Source organism: Prinia subflava, chromosome 15 (genome assembly GCF_021018805.1).
Source record: "Prinia subflava isolate CZ2003 ecotype Zambia chromosome 15, Cam_Psub_1.2, whole genome shotgun sequence".
Taxonomy (NCBI): Eukaryota; Metazoa; Chordata; class Aves; order Passeriformes; family Cisticolidae; genus Prinia; species Prinia subflava.
In genome coordinates, this window is record NC_086261.1 from 18066355 (window position 1) to 18081241 (window position 14887).

Below are 14887 nucleotides of genomic sequence, written 5' to 3' on the forward strand. Positions count from 1 at the left end.
AAATTAATTTGGACTGGCAAAGTACGAAGCATAAATTGACCCATTTTAAATAGATTCTGGATGAAAGTTTTGTAAGTAGCCAGTTGATTTTTCACAAAGTATGTGCTGTGAAATGTCTGAGCTGAGCATTGTGAGTACTCCGTGCTGCTTGTCTTGCTTGTGCCTTACTTGAAGAACTTGTTTGTTCAGGTTTCATCACTTTCCTTTGTTTTCTTTTGCAATTGGAATAATCCTTCTGTGTGGGCTAGGTTCAAATAATTCAGTTAATAAAATTATTCATAATTACTATTAATTATTGGCTAATTCAGTAGAGACTGACTGTGTCCTTTTTCTTTTTTTTTCCCCTTTAGGCTGATCCTGATGGACCAGACTTTGTTACTACTTACCAAAGCACCAAGCAAAACATCAATGTAAGTGCTGGATGTATTTAATAGGTATTTTAGACTTCTCTAATCATAGCAACTGTGTTGGTTGCTCCCTTTTTTTTTCTTCTCATTGAAGAGAAAAAAAAGGAAACAAAACCAACCCAAAAACCAAAGCCCTGACTCTCATCATTAAAATCTACTGCTTTGTATTTAACTACTTCAAAGACAAATCCAGGTAGGAAAAAAAAAAGGATTTTTTTTTACAGAAGTATTTTTGTATTAATTTTTTTTAACTAAAACCAATGTTTTTTGCTAGTTAGAAAAATGTCCTTATGAATTTTAACTTAGGCCTTCAGCATATTCTTTGTTTCTGGGGTGATACACTTAGCAGAGAGAGAAACCAGGGCCTTGTGTTTCTGAGCTTGTAAAGCAACAGTGAAAATGAGATGTGAGCTGAAATGTCCAAGTAGCATTCTCAGGGGTCTTGAGTGCAATTAGTCCTTTTACTTCTCCTGGAAACAACTGTTCATGAGTAATTTTCCATGGCTCCAGTGACTTCTGAAATAAGATGTCATTCTGTTTCTAGAATGTTTCCTTTAAAATGGTAGTGGTGGGTTGAGCTGCTTCTTGATGGTCTTTAGTGGAACAAGTGGCTGATGCTGGGTTTCACTAAGCAATACTGGCAGCAGTAATTGCTGCTCACATACTCCTTGTTCTGATTGTAAATTTTGAATCTTAGTGAGTTTTTTTGTTGTTGTTGTACCATATCTACTAAAATATCTTCGTACATGGTTCTGAAGTTGTCAACCAAAATGCTGAATGAAATGCAATGAAATGAAATGCAGCAGAACTAAAGAGAGGGTCCTGAAAAGGCAGAACCACGTGAGGCATCAATTTTTAGATTGGCACAGCTCCTCTGTAGCTGTTTTAAGCTTCCCTAGCTCTCTTATCTGTTCTGGGGCTTGTGTGGTGTGAAGTTGAACGGGGTGGAGATAGAAGAGTCAAATACTTGTGAAACTGAGCAAGAGGCTTGTTTCCTTGATTCTGCAGCTCTGAGTTGTTACTGCTACTAAATAACAATATTACTTTGTCTCCTTGCCTTTGTTTTAGGTCATGTTTTCATGTTTGGATGTAGTACTTCACACAGAGGCTTTGCTTTCCATCATGGGTTTCCTCACCTTCAGTGTTCCTTCAGGAGGTCTTCCCAGTACTGAGAAATCGTCAGACCACAAGCCTCAGATGAAAGAACAGGAGAAAGAAAGTTCTCTTAGACCAGGTAGTGTCATATTAGAAAGGCTGCACTTTTGTTGCTTAACAGCATCTCCCCTTCAGTTTCAAAGGATATTATTTCAGATGACAGCATTGCAGTCTATTTGGTGGAAAACAAAGCATGCACAACTGTAAATGGGGAGAAAATAATCTTAATTAAAAAAAAACCAGCAGACATTTTTCCTGTTGCTTAATTTTACAAATTCTCCTTACTCAATATAACTTTTCCCTGGATGGAAGTCTGATTTTTGTAATTAAAGTTGAATAAATGATGTTGCAGTGTGCAGCCTGTCCAAAGGTTTAGTGTCACAACCATGTTGCTTTCCAATCCGAGGGCTCCAAAGAGTGCTTACGTTGCTGAAAATAAATCCTCCTGTGGGGAAGCAAAGAGAAGTTCTGAGCTGCAGGGATGGTGTATTTATTTTAATTACAGGTCTTTGTAACCTTGAAATAGTAAGAATTTCTGCATGGAAGCTCCTGAGTATTTTGTCAGGTCCTGTGTTGTTGATTACTGTGCTCGTGGTGTTGTTTGTGAAATTCAAGGTTGTCTAATCCTAAACCCTTGGGACTGAGTCCAGGGGCTGTGGCTGTTACATTTTGTGTTTGTGCAGTGTTGCTGCAGCTGATGTGCCTAAATTGGCTTTGCTGCTTGACACAGAGAGGAGCATTTCTCGTGTGAGACAGTGTTTCAAATAATGCAGTGTATACTGCATTCAGCAACTCATGCATGAAAAGTAGGTATTAATGAGGAGGAAAGACATCACCTTGATGGCTTTTTGCCTGTGTTGGTTGGTGACAGTTCATTGCCTGAGGGAAACTGTTAATAAATGACTTTTTTCACTCTTTAACTAAGGATTATCATATCTTTTAGGGAATGACTGCAGATTGCTTTTGAGTAGTTTATATATGTACAATACTATTAATCTAATATTTAGTTTAAACAGTGGCCTTGTAATACTTGAACTCCTTGTATGTCTCCTGTGTTTCCTATCCAGTGTCTGGTGATGCAGCCCATGATGATGTCTCTGAATTAAAACTCACTGCAAAGCTAAATGCATTCAGTATTACAGTGTGTGATAAGACCTGTAGAATTGCAGACATTAGGATACAAGGTAAGGTGGTTTTTATTTAATTACTAGCTGGCTGTAACCAGAAATAGGCTGTTTCCCTCCATTCACTTCTAAAAGCCCAGTGTGTGCACTGCAGATGTCTCTAACGTGTTTCAATATATTTTGATTGTACAAAATGATCTGCAAGGAAAGAAACCTGTTTGACTCAGAAAACAAAGACAGTTTCTAAGTGTAGTAAAATTAAAAGAAGTGAAGGCACTTTTAGATAACACAAACTTGCCTTTTTCAATACCTAGGTCCTAGGTAGTGCTGGGGAATTGTGCTCTAGTCTTAAAATCAAGTTATGTTGGCAACTTTGTCACGTGCAGTAAGGCCCTGACTTATCTGTCAGGCTTAGCATTCATTGTTACATAGCAGAAGGCTGGATTCTAAGCTGTTATTATTCTTTATATTCAGTAATAATTAATTCAGGGGGTGGGTTTGTTTGTTTGTTTTCAGCAGAAGTGTTTACTTAGAAATTTGTAGAATTATTGTTATTACCTTCTTTCTTTTGTTTCATTCAGGAATGGATGCATCTGTGGCTATGAAGCCTAAAAAGATTAAGGTGTTCTCCAGACTTGAGGACATTGTGATTACAAACGTTGATCCAAAAACAATCCATAAAAAGGTGATGTGTTGCAGATTGTAAACAGCTGATGACACCCAGTTCTTCAAGGGATTTAGTGCAGCTGTAGTTTAATTTGTTGTGTTCTAGAATGCAATGTAAGATGTAGTACTAAGAAAAATATACTGGGTAATTTCCTTCACCTCAGAGAAGCAAAACGTTCTTCCGTTTAATATTTAGTTCTGTTTAATTATGTTTGCACTGGTATGTTTAGTTCTGAGGAGCAGGGGTTAAATATGAATTGAGCTATAGATAAGCAAGTGAGAAGAGGCATATACTATAAAATAGGTGATTCTGTTTCCTGTTGTACCTACCATGTATCCAAGTACTGCTGATACGTGGCCATTGATCTTGTTGGGGAAATGTTTTTTGTTTCACAAATACCTGGTAGTGTTAACTGTGTCTACTTAATCTTCTAGGCTGTCTGCATAATGGGAGATGAAGTGTTTAGATTTCACATGTCACTTTATCCAGATGCCACTGCAGGGGAAGCCTATGCTGACATGTCAAGGGTGGATGGTAAAATGTCTCTGAAAGTGGGCTGCATCCAAATAATTTACCTACATAAGTTCTTTATGTCTCTCTTGGTAAGACATTAGTTTAAGTTTTTTTTTCTTGACATTAAAAGTATTTTTTTAATGAGATAAAATGCAGTCGACTCTTTTTGACCTATACCTGGTGGTGAGCTGATGTGCAAGCATGTAGAAGTATTTTGCTGAGGAGTTATCACTTAAGTTGCACTGCTTTACAGAAGATACCAAGGAGAATGATGACAAAAGAAGTAATGAATGGAGCTGACAGCTTTAATAATACCTTAAAAATTAAACAGTTGAACAACATGTAAGCTTATTCATTATTTTAACCTTTTTCTCTTTTGAAATGAGTGTGGTTGAATTAGAAATTTCATATTTATACCACAGGTGTTAATTTTTCTTAGATTTACATTTTGCCTGGGGCTTGCCTATTTTTGAGAGGCTTATTTCTTTTCATGACCCTCTTCCTTTTCTCCCCTACCTATGGATAGAACTTCCTGAACAATTTCCAAGCGGCGCAGGAGGCGCTGACCGCGGTCACTGTCCAGGCAGCAGAAATGGCTGCTTCCAGCATGAAGGACTTTGCTAGAAAGAGCTTCCGCCTCCTCATGGATGTCAACTTGAAAGCCCCAGTCATCGTGGTCCCTGAATCTTCAGCTTCATGTAATGCTTTGGTAGCTGATCTGGGCTTAATCAGAGTTCAGAATGAGTTCAAGCTGGTGTCTTCAGATGAATCTCCTCTTCCTCCAGTCATTGACAGCATGGATGTGCAGCTGACTCACTTGAAGTTATCAAGGTAAATGTGGAGCTTTTTCCTGAGCTGAAGTGTCTTTGTAAAGGAAAGGGTGCCCACGTATGCAGAATTTTTCTCTTATTTAAACATGCTATGCAATGAGAACATACTAAAACCAAGCAAAAAACCTTGCCAAGCTAAGTTTAGGAGTGCTTTTAGATAGAGACACAGGTCTACAATCTCTAAACCTTCTTGGAAAGAAAGGAATAATAGCACAGTAACTGGAGTTCATCTGGATTGCATAGGTGGGTGTAAGTGCATATGAGCTTATTCTTAAATTAATTATGCCTGCAATTTTGCTAGATTAATATGATTTTATTTGGTATTCTGCAACTAGTCACCATCTTTCCTCTGTTACTTCCACTGTCTTTTTTAGGTGCATCATATCCACAGATTCACAACCAGATTCTGAAATTCTGAGCCCTGTGAGTTTGACTTTGCTGGTGCAGAGAAATTTAGCAGCAGCGTGGTATCACAAGAGCCCAACAATTGGTATCAAAGGAGACCTAAAACCAATGCAGGTAATATCATGACTAAGAGGAGCTATATCAAAAGTCACACAGATTCTCAGAATAGTCCTCAGCTTAGTTAAGGAGTTTGTAAACTCATTTAATTTGTGTCCTTTACAGTATGTTCAAAGACTTCCACCTGGATCATCAATTTATAGATTTGTTAGCATTTTGGTATTGTATAATGAATGGTTTTGGTGTAGCTGCATGCAAATGGAATAAAACCTGGTTTTATTTTTCTGAAGGTCCATTGGAACTATCCATTGACTCAGTTAGGAAAATCATTGAAGTTATCTGTTAAGTTATTGTTTAAAAACCAGATTTAATGATTAAAATTGTTTAATCTGTGTCATTCAGGTTATTTGAATGTTTAGTAGATGTATTAGAAATTAAAGATTATCTCTAATACACAAAAATTTAAAATTATCTTTGCAGAGGGAGGGCTCTACTTTTTCTTTTCCTGCATTAACCATATGGATTTAAATGAGTAAAACCAAACTGGGGCACCTTTCCCTTGTTCCTGAGCCTGTGCTGTGGCCAAATGTCTCCCTGGTGAAGCACAGAGAAATAAGAGATTTAAAGGAGTACCAGCAAAATTACCCAAATGTAGGAAAAATATTCTTACACTGTGTACTATGGGCTAATCTTGTCACTTAGTACTGCTTGCTTTTTTGTGATTTTATGATATTATGTTTGGATACATATTCATTAAGTCTTTGAAGGCCTACTGAATGACATTGCTTTAGTGTATGCAATGCAAATCTGGGCTTTAATGTTTTCTGGTCGTATTTTTGGATTACTGAATTGCTGAGAAGTGCTTATGTTTATCAATTACTCATATTTGTAATAGACAAAGATCCTTTATAAGTCTAGAAAGTGTTTATCCTATGGATTGTTATTTCTTGTAACTCCTCTAACTCCTGTTTATAACAAGTAATAAATGATACAGGAAAAATGGGCGAATCATTTAGATTGTTTTGGACAGGATAACTTGGACTATCCTGTATGTTTCTGCTGGAAGCAGCCCGTTGTTTCTCCTCAGTGCCTGCATACCGTGTTGGAAGAAATGCTGTCACCAAAAATGAACTTGTGGCTTTATCACTTCACAGATTGCACTCAGTGAAGATGATCTCACTGTTATCATGAAAATTTTACTTGAAAACCTTGGAGGGGCTTCTTCCCAGCCAAATACTGTGCAAGAGGATATTGAGGGTACACAGATACCTAAAAAAGGGAAAGCTCCACATGAATCTGCTGGCTCTGAGGGTATGTTCAGTTCAAAGGCTGAATATGTGTAGGCAGAGGGCTGTTTGCAAATTCAAATATCATATTTTTCTGAAGCACAACAGATTGTTTTAGCTGTTACAAATATATTGTATACATGAAAAGTTATAAATAAGAATGTATGCACTTACATGGAGTGTGAGCTCCTGATGGTCAAAAGTTTTTGTGGTGTGTTTTTTGTGATTCATTTCTCATCTCATTTCTCAAGGTATTCTTCAGTTTATATCAATCACTCTTCTAAATGCACGTGGTTAAGTAAGAAAAAAGCCAAATCATCTACCCCAGAGTGTTAATGCACAATTATAATAATTGAGGAAGATGTTAGTATTCAAATGGTGTGGAATGTAAACAGTGCACGTCTCTGGATGAAATATTGTTAACACTTTGCCAGAACCTATTTTATCCCCACACTTAACATTCTCTATGTCAAAAAATTGCTGTTCAACCAATAGCTGAATTGCTCTTCTGTGAATAAAAACTGGAAGGAAGAGTAGTGCAGATTCTTTGAGCAGACTTTTGTGTTGTTCTTCATTAAAGTGAACAAAGAACTTCAGTAAACTAATGATGGCTTCTTTAAAGGTTCTCAACCACTCTGTGCTAGATAATTTTAGTGTGCATTGGATAGAACAAAATTTAAAAGTGTGAATTATTTTGAGAATTATTTCTTCTGGATTTAGAGATTTCCCTCTTTTTGTGATTTTTCTGATCTTAATTTAGAAAACCCCAAACACCAAAGCAACTCAACCAACAACAGAAAAACCCCAAACCAAAAGCAAGCCCAGTGTTCAAAAGAAATGTAAAAATATCTTTTTTTCACTGACAGGTGCCCTTGTTGATTCTGGACAAGAAAGTGTTTCTGCAGTTCAGTCTTCTGTGGAATGTTACACATTGCTTAAATTTGACTTCAACTTTGAGTCCCTTTCTGTAACTCTCTACAACAGTGACAAAACTCAGGTTTGTGACAAAGCTTTTACCACATGGGCGGGGTGGGCAGCCAAGGCTTCTCACATGGACAGAACTCAGGTCAGAAAAATGAAGTTATATCAACTGCACTGGCTTTGTAATGCTTTCCTAATGGAGCTTTGAGCTTTCTTGGGCAGACAGTGTCCTTAAGAAGAAAGAAGGTGTGTACATTTCTGAAAGTCACACTAAAAATATTCCTAAAACACCAAGACCACACAGCTCGTTCAAACTTTGGTTCCAGTTACCCAAAATAAAAATGAATATTTGAGAAGCAGGAATTGTTAGCTCAGATAGTTCTAGTTCTGTGCATGGTGCATTTAGAGTTAGTAAGCAATTCCAAGTTGTAAATGGCCCATAATTTCCTCTTGCATATCCCTGAGTGTGAGCAGTCATGGACATCCTCTCTGTGCTGAAAACAGAAGATGTGAAATATTGTCTTGTTTTTGTGACTTAATAAAGTCTGCTTTGTGTAGATGTGAAGGTGCTTGCATTTCTGTGTCTTTGTGCATAGTGAATGTCATTTGTGTATGATTTTTAAGATGTTCTTGTGCAATGAGCATCACAGGGAAGGAGGACACTGTAATGGGATTTTATTTTCATTTCACTGTCATATAATTCCCACTTATTGCTGAGGTGCTCTTGCAGATGTGTGGTGAGAGTGGAGGGCTCCTCTGGTGAGGGATCTAGAGCTCAGATAGCTCATCCATCCTTCAGTGATGCACTCTGAGCAGGTGCTGGCAGGGTGCTGCAGAATCAGCTTCCCTGCAGCCCAGCAGGATTTTTGTTTGCTCAGGGAGTTTCTTGAGCTCATTTGTATGAGTGGAGGACTGATGACAGCGACAGGCTAATCAGATCCGTCAGTTCCTGGATGCACATGGCTTGCAGCAAGGGAAATGTCTCCTTGCTTGGTCTGGGATCCCTGACCCTGCCCTTGTCCTTCTGCAGGGATCCCAGCTTTCAGTGCACAGTGACAAATTGCGCCTGGGCGAGCTCCGGCTGCACCTCATGGCATCGGCAGGGGACATGTTCTCAGATGGCTCCATGGACATCAGTGTTAAACTCAAAGCATGCACCTTGGATGATCTCAGAGAAGGAATTCAGAATGTGACCGCAAGGTAGGTCTGAATGCATCAGAAATTAAAAAACTCCAGCTTGTGAGGAAGGCTTTTTCCTTGCTCTGTACTTCGCTTCACGTGGAATTGATAAAACTCAGTAGTGCTGTCAGTTGTGGCCTGTAATACTCTGTGCTTAAGCAATGAACGAAGTCATTTTAATAATATTCAAGAAGTTTCTACTCTTTTATGTTGATTTCTCAGGTTATCCAAAACAAGAAGAAATCTTGGAGGCTGACATATTACAGTAAACTGTAGAACAGCAGAATAGAGGGCACCCAGCCTCAACTGGGGTTCTGTGCACTGAAACTTCAGTGTGATTGTTATGTGGTGCATACAGACTTTCAAGAGTGTAGCACACTAGTTTTAAATTGAAATTACTCTTCTGCTAGAAAAGCCTCTACCTCCTTTTTTTCTGGAGGAAACACTGCTTGCTTGTGTAGTAATTCTTCTTTATAAATGGCATGGGGAGAAGAAATGGCCACACTTAAACATCTTTGTTTTCCTAGATCTCTGTGTTAGAGTGTTTGAGATGTTTCTTATTAAACTTGTTTTCCAGAATGATAGACAAGAAAGATGACACAAATGACATTTCTATGATCGATATAAGATATAAGCAGGACAAAGATGGAACTGATGTTGTTGCTATCCTTGACAAGCTGTACATATGTGCTAGTATGGAATTTTTGATGACAGTGGCACATTTTTTCATTAAGTCGATGCCAGTATCTTCAGCTGAAGGATCTGCACAGTTCCAATTAAAGCAAGTTGCTTCTGGGAAATCCAAGGCAGCAACAGGTCTGTAAAACCAATTTGTACCCACCTCCATTTCCCTCCTCTGCAGATTTCATTCTGAAAATAACTTATCCAAAAGTTCTCAAGATGCTGTCTTGGTATAAGACTTAAGAAATTAGTTTATTCTTCAGAATGTGTAGATTAGCCACTGACACAGTGGATAGCTTTCCTCTTTCTGGTTTTTATATTCAAGGGGGTTTTTTGAACTTATTTTCACAGAAATGTCTGTACGGCCGAACATGACAGTAAAAGCTGTGATTATGGATCCAGAAATTGTATTTGTTGCTAATTTGACCAATGCTGATGCCCCTGCCTTAAAAGTTTCCTTCCAATGTGACTTTTCTCTGACATCAGACAAGCTTGCACAAAGGATGACTGCTCAAGTGAAAGCCTTCAAAGTGTTGGCCTGTGCCTTTCTCAAAGAAAAACAAGGCAAGAATGTCACTACGGTAAGGAAACCAGTGTTTCATGATGAAAAAAGTGATTAGAACTGGAGGCAGGCATGTTCCTTAGCTGGCATATCCATAGCACTCAAAACTCTGTTTTCATACTGTTGATTATTGAGAAGTGAGGAGGGGCCTGGGCCTTTTAAAGGTGAATCTTTTACCAGCAGCTGCAGGACTTGAGCACTTGAAGCTCTGTCTAAAACCCGTGCTGTGCATTTGTAAATTACATTCAATTTTCTTAGTGAAGAAACTGTATGAGGGGTTTTGAAGCCCAAGTGAACACTTTTGGAGTGTTTTTCTCTGCCTGTTGGTTTCCTTGTTGCAGCAGAGCCCTGAGCAGCCTTTTGTCCTGAATTCATCTGCACATTCCTGCCAAGGGAGCACTGAGCCCCAAAGCACACTGAGCCTGTGTGCTCAGCTCACAAGTGCTTATCTTCCCTTATACATTTAGGTTTTTAAGCATTCATGTTTTTTACTATGTTATCTGTGTGTTGGGTGTTTGTTTTCCCTGGTTTTTAAGCATTATGTCAGAAGCTTTTATTTCACTGCCTTTTAACCTTCCAATACAAAATGGTGCTTGTGCAAATTGGGATGTGAGATTGTTGCACTGTATGGAAAGGTTTTACTCTGAAACATGTTGTTGCTTCATGGGATCAGTCCCCCTTTGGAATATGGAGTGAAAAAATAAAAGATCTTGTGAAAAGGTTGGGTTTAAGGAGTCACCTTAGTAATCAAATTGTTTTTCACTCAGGTGTTACGGCCGTGCTCTTTAGTCATGGAAAATATGGTGCACACTTCAGGGTTACACACTGTGGCAGTAACAGTAGAGGAACTGACTATTAAGGTAAGATTAGTAAAACTGCCTTTGGAAGAACAGCTGTGTTTCTCAAGCTGTAGCTTGGTTTTTGTTGTTTGTGTGGGGGTTTTAATTTTTTTTTTAATTATTATTGGTTTTTTAAATTTTATTTTATTTTGTTTGCCTGTTGTTATTTACATTTTTTATTTCCCCATTAGTTTAACTCCAGAAATACCCTTTTAAGAACTGCACTGTGTTGGAAAAAGTCATTGTGTGTTTGTCATTTTGGCAGTCCCTTGACCAAAAAAGAGTAATTTAAATACTTCGGATTCTAATATTCCTCTTACCACTTCTTTCCAAAGTTAGGAAAAAACTCTTCCCCCTGCTGCTGCTGCCACTATTTTTGGGATATTTTGCAGGAAAGGAAAACAAGAGGAGATCCATGAATGGATTCTTTTCTTTGGAAATTAAATTGCATCTCTTAAAAGACTTTTCATGTTTACTATTTCCATTCATCATAGATTTTGCATTTTAACAGATTTTTTTCTTTGTTCAAGATATCACCAATAATTTTGAATACTGTCATGACCATTATGGCTGCCCTGAAACCCAAAGCGACAGAGGAGGATTCTGGAGGAGCAGCTGAAGTTTCTGAGAATTTGTGGCAAGTGAAGCCTGTAGACGAGTGCAATGCTTGGTTTCTTGGTGTTGACATAGCCACAGAAGCAACAGAAACTTTCAGGGACCACGAACAAATCCTGAAGCAGGAGAAGTTTGACATTGTAGTGAAATCGGTTCAGATGACCTTGGAATGTGGGCTGGGACATCGAACTGTCCCTCTGTTGTTGGTGGAATCTGCATTTTCAGGTGTCCTTAAAAACTGGTCCTCGCTGATGGAGGTCACTGCTGATATGTCACTGGAGGTACGTGGGGTCTGTTAGCAGCCTAAAACACTTCTGCAGGTTTCCTGAGTTCAAGTCACTTTTTAATGCACTTTGTATGTGTTGAATCAGTAATATGTGTAAATTGTAATGCTCTCAGGAGTTCTTTGGTCAGGTAAGTAAGCAGAACACGCTTTGTACAGAAATTGGAAGTCAATAGATTTTAATGGCAGTTGCTATGTGAAATAATCCTCTCTTTCTGCATTATTTTTGCATATTTAAATTCTGCTGTGTGAACTATGAGCTTGGCTTGAATATTCACATTGAACTCTTACTGCCTCTCTTTTGTTTGTTTCTCCAGCATTGTGTTTATTAGTAAGGTAGAAGTTACACTCTTTTTGCAAAATGAGATAGCATTCCAAAGGTAGAAGTCTCTTATGGAGACAGCATGTTAAAATTTCATATAACCAGTTGTGCAGCTGCTCTGTGCAATGCACCACCCCTTGTCATTTTTACCAAACTGCCTCATTCTTCATTCTGTTCTTGGATGTACAAGTAGCCTTCTTCCATTGCCAGGTGTGCATCTCATGGGGGAGTTTGGATGTTTAATTGTGTACCTCTGGGGGAAATCACTGGGGTTCCATGAGGGATGACCAAATATCTGCAAGGGAGCATCCACAGCTCTCGAGTGCACAGCTTCTATTCGGATTTGCAGTGATGGAAGCAAATTAATGACTTGGTGTTGGCTTTGAGTTAGAGGAATCATTTCAGAGGACCAGATTCAGACTACAGTTGGCTCAAACTAATTGTTATTGCATAGTACAATAAAGTACTTGTGGCATTGGAGTTCCTGGTCTCAAAGTCATTCTCTCAAACCATGTGGGAGAAGATAAGAGACTTGTTATGTTAATTGGAAGTGATAAAAATATACAGTGTTACCAGGATGCTTGGTTGCTCTCAAAGCCTGTCAGGGAATGAACTCTTCAAAAATGGTGCAATTTGTGAAAAAATATATGATGCATTACACATCTGTGTATTAATTTTTAAAACCATTAAAAGTTAATACTAGACCTCCAAAACATGAAATGAGGATTTATTGTTTTCTTATTCATGTTTTTCATAAGAATTGCTTTGTGTTTAGATACCTTATTTAATTTTGATTATTTCTTTAGGTTCATTATTACAATGAAACCTATGCAGTGTGGGAGCCACTTATTGAACGAGTCGAAGGAGGAAAGAAGCAATGGAATTTAAAGCTGGAGGTATGCAAAGATACTTGACACTATGTAAAATAGTTTGAATAGGCAGCTATTCTTTAATTTCTGAAATGTTTTATGGGGCATTGACCTTTTGAATGCTGTTGCTTGAAGGAGCTATGCAATTTTACATGAGAAAAAAAAAAACCTCTTTAGAGATCTTAAGGTTTTTGTGAATAATGTGAATTATCAGTGCATGGACACAATGAAGTGTGTAGCCATGCAGAGAAGATAAACTGATTTTAGCCTTCTATGTTGGTATAAAATTACCATGTTTGTTTAAAGCATCTGAGATTTACAAGGCAAAGTAGATATTACTTTGCTTGTGAAATTGTCAAGTGTAAGTTCAGTAGTTTTTTCCTGTTTTAACAGAGGAGAAAGTAACCTATAGGTTTGTAATTGCCTAATGAAATTTTTCTCCTAGATGAAGACTAACCCTGTCCAGGAGAGAAGTCTGCTGCCTGGGGATGATTTCATTGTTCTTCCTGAGCCACAAACAGCAATTAACATCTCTTCGATGGATACAATGAATATAACAATATCCAAATGCTGTCTTGCTGTTTTCAGTAACCTAGCCAAGGTAATCCTAACAGGCAGGAGCTGCTCAGTTATGTGCTTCCATAGGAAATTCTGAATTTTTTTTTGTTTTAAGAACTATATTGGCTGCCAGTCAATGGATGTTCTGCAGCTCTGACATAAGTTACCTGTAAGGTCTGAGGAGTTTTACTCAGACAACTCCTTCAGGCTCAGCAAAAAGCTGCTGTTATCTTTTGAAAGAAGTAACTGCTGTGTTAGAACAAATGTGCCTATGCAGGAGTTAAGGAAGTGTCATACATGCAGGTTAAGTGAACGTGAAATGCTCTAATAAACACAGCTGTTTCCTACAATGCTCCTTCGAAAATATTAAACCAGAAATTTACTTCCTTTCCATATTTTCTGCTTAATTAAATACTTAGAAAAGTGTGCAGTTTAGGAGTGGCCTTTAAACTGCAGGAGTAGAATGTCCCATGTGTTAAAAATACTCCTTACCCCTATTTTTCTCATGGTAGTTAGTGTGCTTATGAATGGTCAAGGCTGCTTTTCACTCCTTTTTTTTTCTGGGGTGAAGAAATTTTGGTCACTAAATCAAGCTGTTTTTACAGAATATGACTTATGCCTACTTCTTTTTTAATTCTAAATGAACAGCAGTTCTCTAAATACTTGCTTACACTGTAAGTTTGTATTGACAGTCAGTTACTGTGGCTTCTGTGTAACCAAACAAAAGTCTGTGAGTACAGGTTGTGATTGAATTTGGAGCTTGGACGTGTTCCATCTCCTTCTGACTTTTATGTCCCAGATCTTATATTTCTCTTACAACCTAAGATTTGGGAAAATTCCCTGTGAGAAGCATGAATACCTTGTGTAGTTCTTCATTGAAGTGAACAAAGAACTTCAGTAAACTAATGATGGCTTCAACACTTGCTGCAAATTACAGAATAAAACTAAATTCTCTGCAAGTAACCTGTACTTGCCTGAAATATACTATACAGAACATAGATCTTGCTGTATTGTAATTCCTCCTGTCTTTAAAAGAGGTAATTGCTGGAAACTCTCTTTTTAAGCCCTTAGAGCTATGTTATTTTGGCTATTTTTGTATGATATATTGTATATTCTTTTATTTACAGGCATTTTCAGAAGCAACTGCATCCACCTTTGACTATTCCTTTAAAGAGACAGCACCTTTCATAGTGAAGAATGCCCTGGGTGTTCCTCTCAAAGTGTTTCCTAGCTCCAATTTTCGGATACTGGGTTCAGTTGAAAAAGAAAACGTGAATGAGCTCGAACCTGGTCAGAGCATGGAACTGGAATATTCTGTGTTTGAAGCACCCCAGCAAGGAAGGTTGTCTGCACTGTACCGACAGGAAAGCTCTGCCTTCTCTTTAAATTTAGGTATTACACCAAGCAGCACTGTTTGTTATGACTGTGCATGGGAAGATGGGAGTTAAATTCAATGTGATAAAAATTCAGGTCAAGTGTGTTGTGTTGGAATTACCTTTGAATATTGATGCCAATTAAAAAAACACCAAAAAACAGCTACTGGGCTTCTTCAAGAGATGGAAGATTCCTCTGCTGCAGTTTTTCAGAAAGTAAAAAGAGTGATATTTTTTCTCC

General features: G+C 38.0%; 1 protein-coding gene across 2 annotated transcripts in view; it reads left to right on the top strand.

Moving 5' to 3' along the window:
• VPS13C (vacuolar protein sorting 13 homolog C) overlaps positions 1-14887 on the top strand; it is a 73688-nt gene that overhangs the window by 32578 nt on the left and 26223 nt on the right. For both annotated transcript variants that reach the window (XM_063412135.1, XM_063412134.1), the window contains 17 exons: positions 351-410; positions 1476-1641; positions 2630-2746; positions 3268-3371; positions 3788-3955; positions 4393-4697; positions 5071-5215; positions 6313-6469; positions 7311-7441; positions 8396-8565; positions 9122-9360; positions 9577-9806; positions 10555-10647; positions 11157-11522; positions 12653-12742; positions 13161-13316; positions 14401-14665. In XM_063412135.1, the coding sequence (XP_063268205.1) occupies positions 351-410; positions 1476-1641; positions 2630-2746; positions 3268-3371; positions 3788-3955; positions 4393-4697; positions 5071-5215; positions 6313-6469; positions 7311-7441; positions 8396-8565; positions 9122-9360; positions 9577-9806; positions 10555-10647; positions 11157-11522; positions 12653-12742; positions 13161-13316; positions 14401-14665 (2962 nt within the window). The remainder of the gene's footprint in view (positions 1-350; positions 411-1475; positions 1642-2629; positions 2747-3267; positions 3372-3787; positions 3956-4392; positions 4698-5070; positions 5216-6312; positions 6470-7310; positions 7442-8395; positions 8566-9121; positions 9361-9576; positions 9807-10554; positions 10648-11156; positions 11523-12652; positions 12743-13160; positions 13317-14400; positions 14666-14887) is intronic.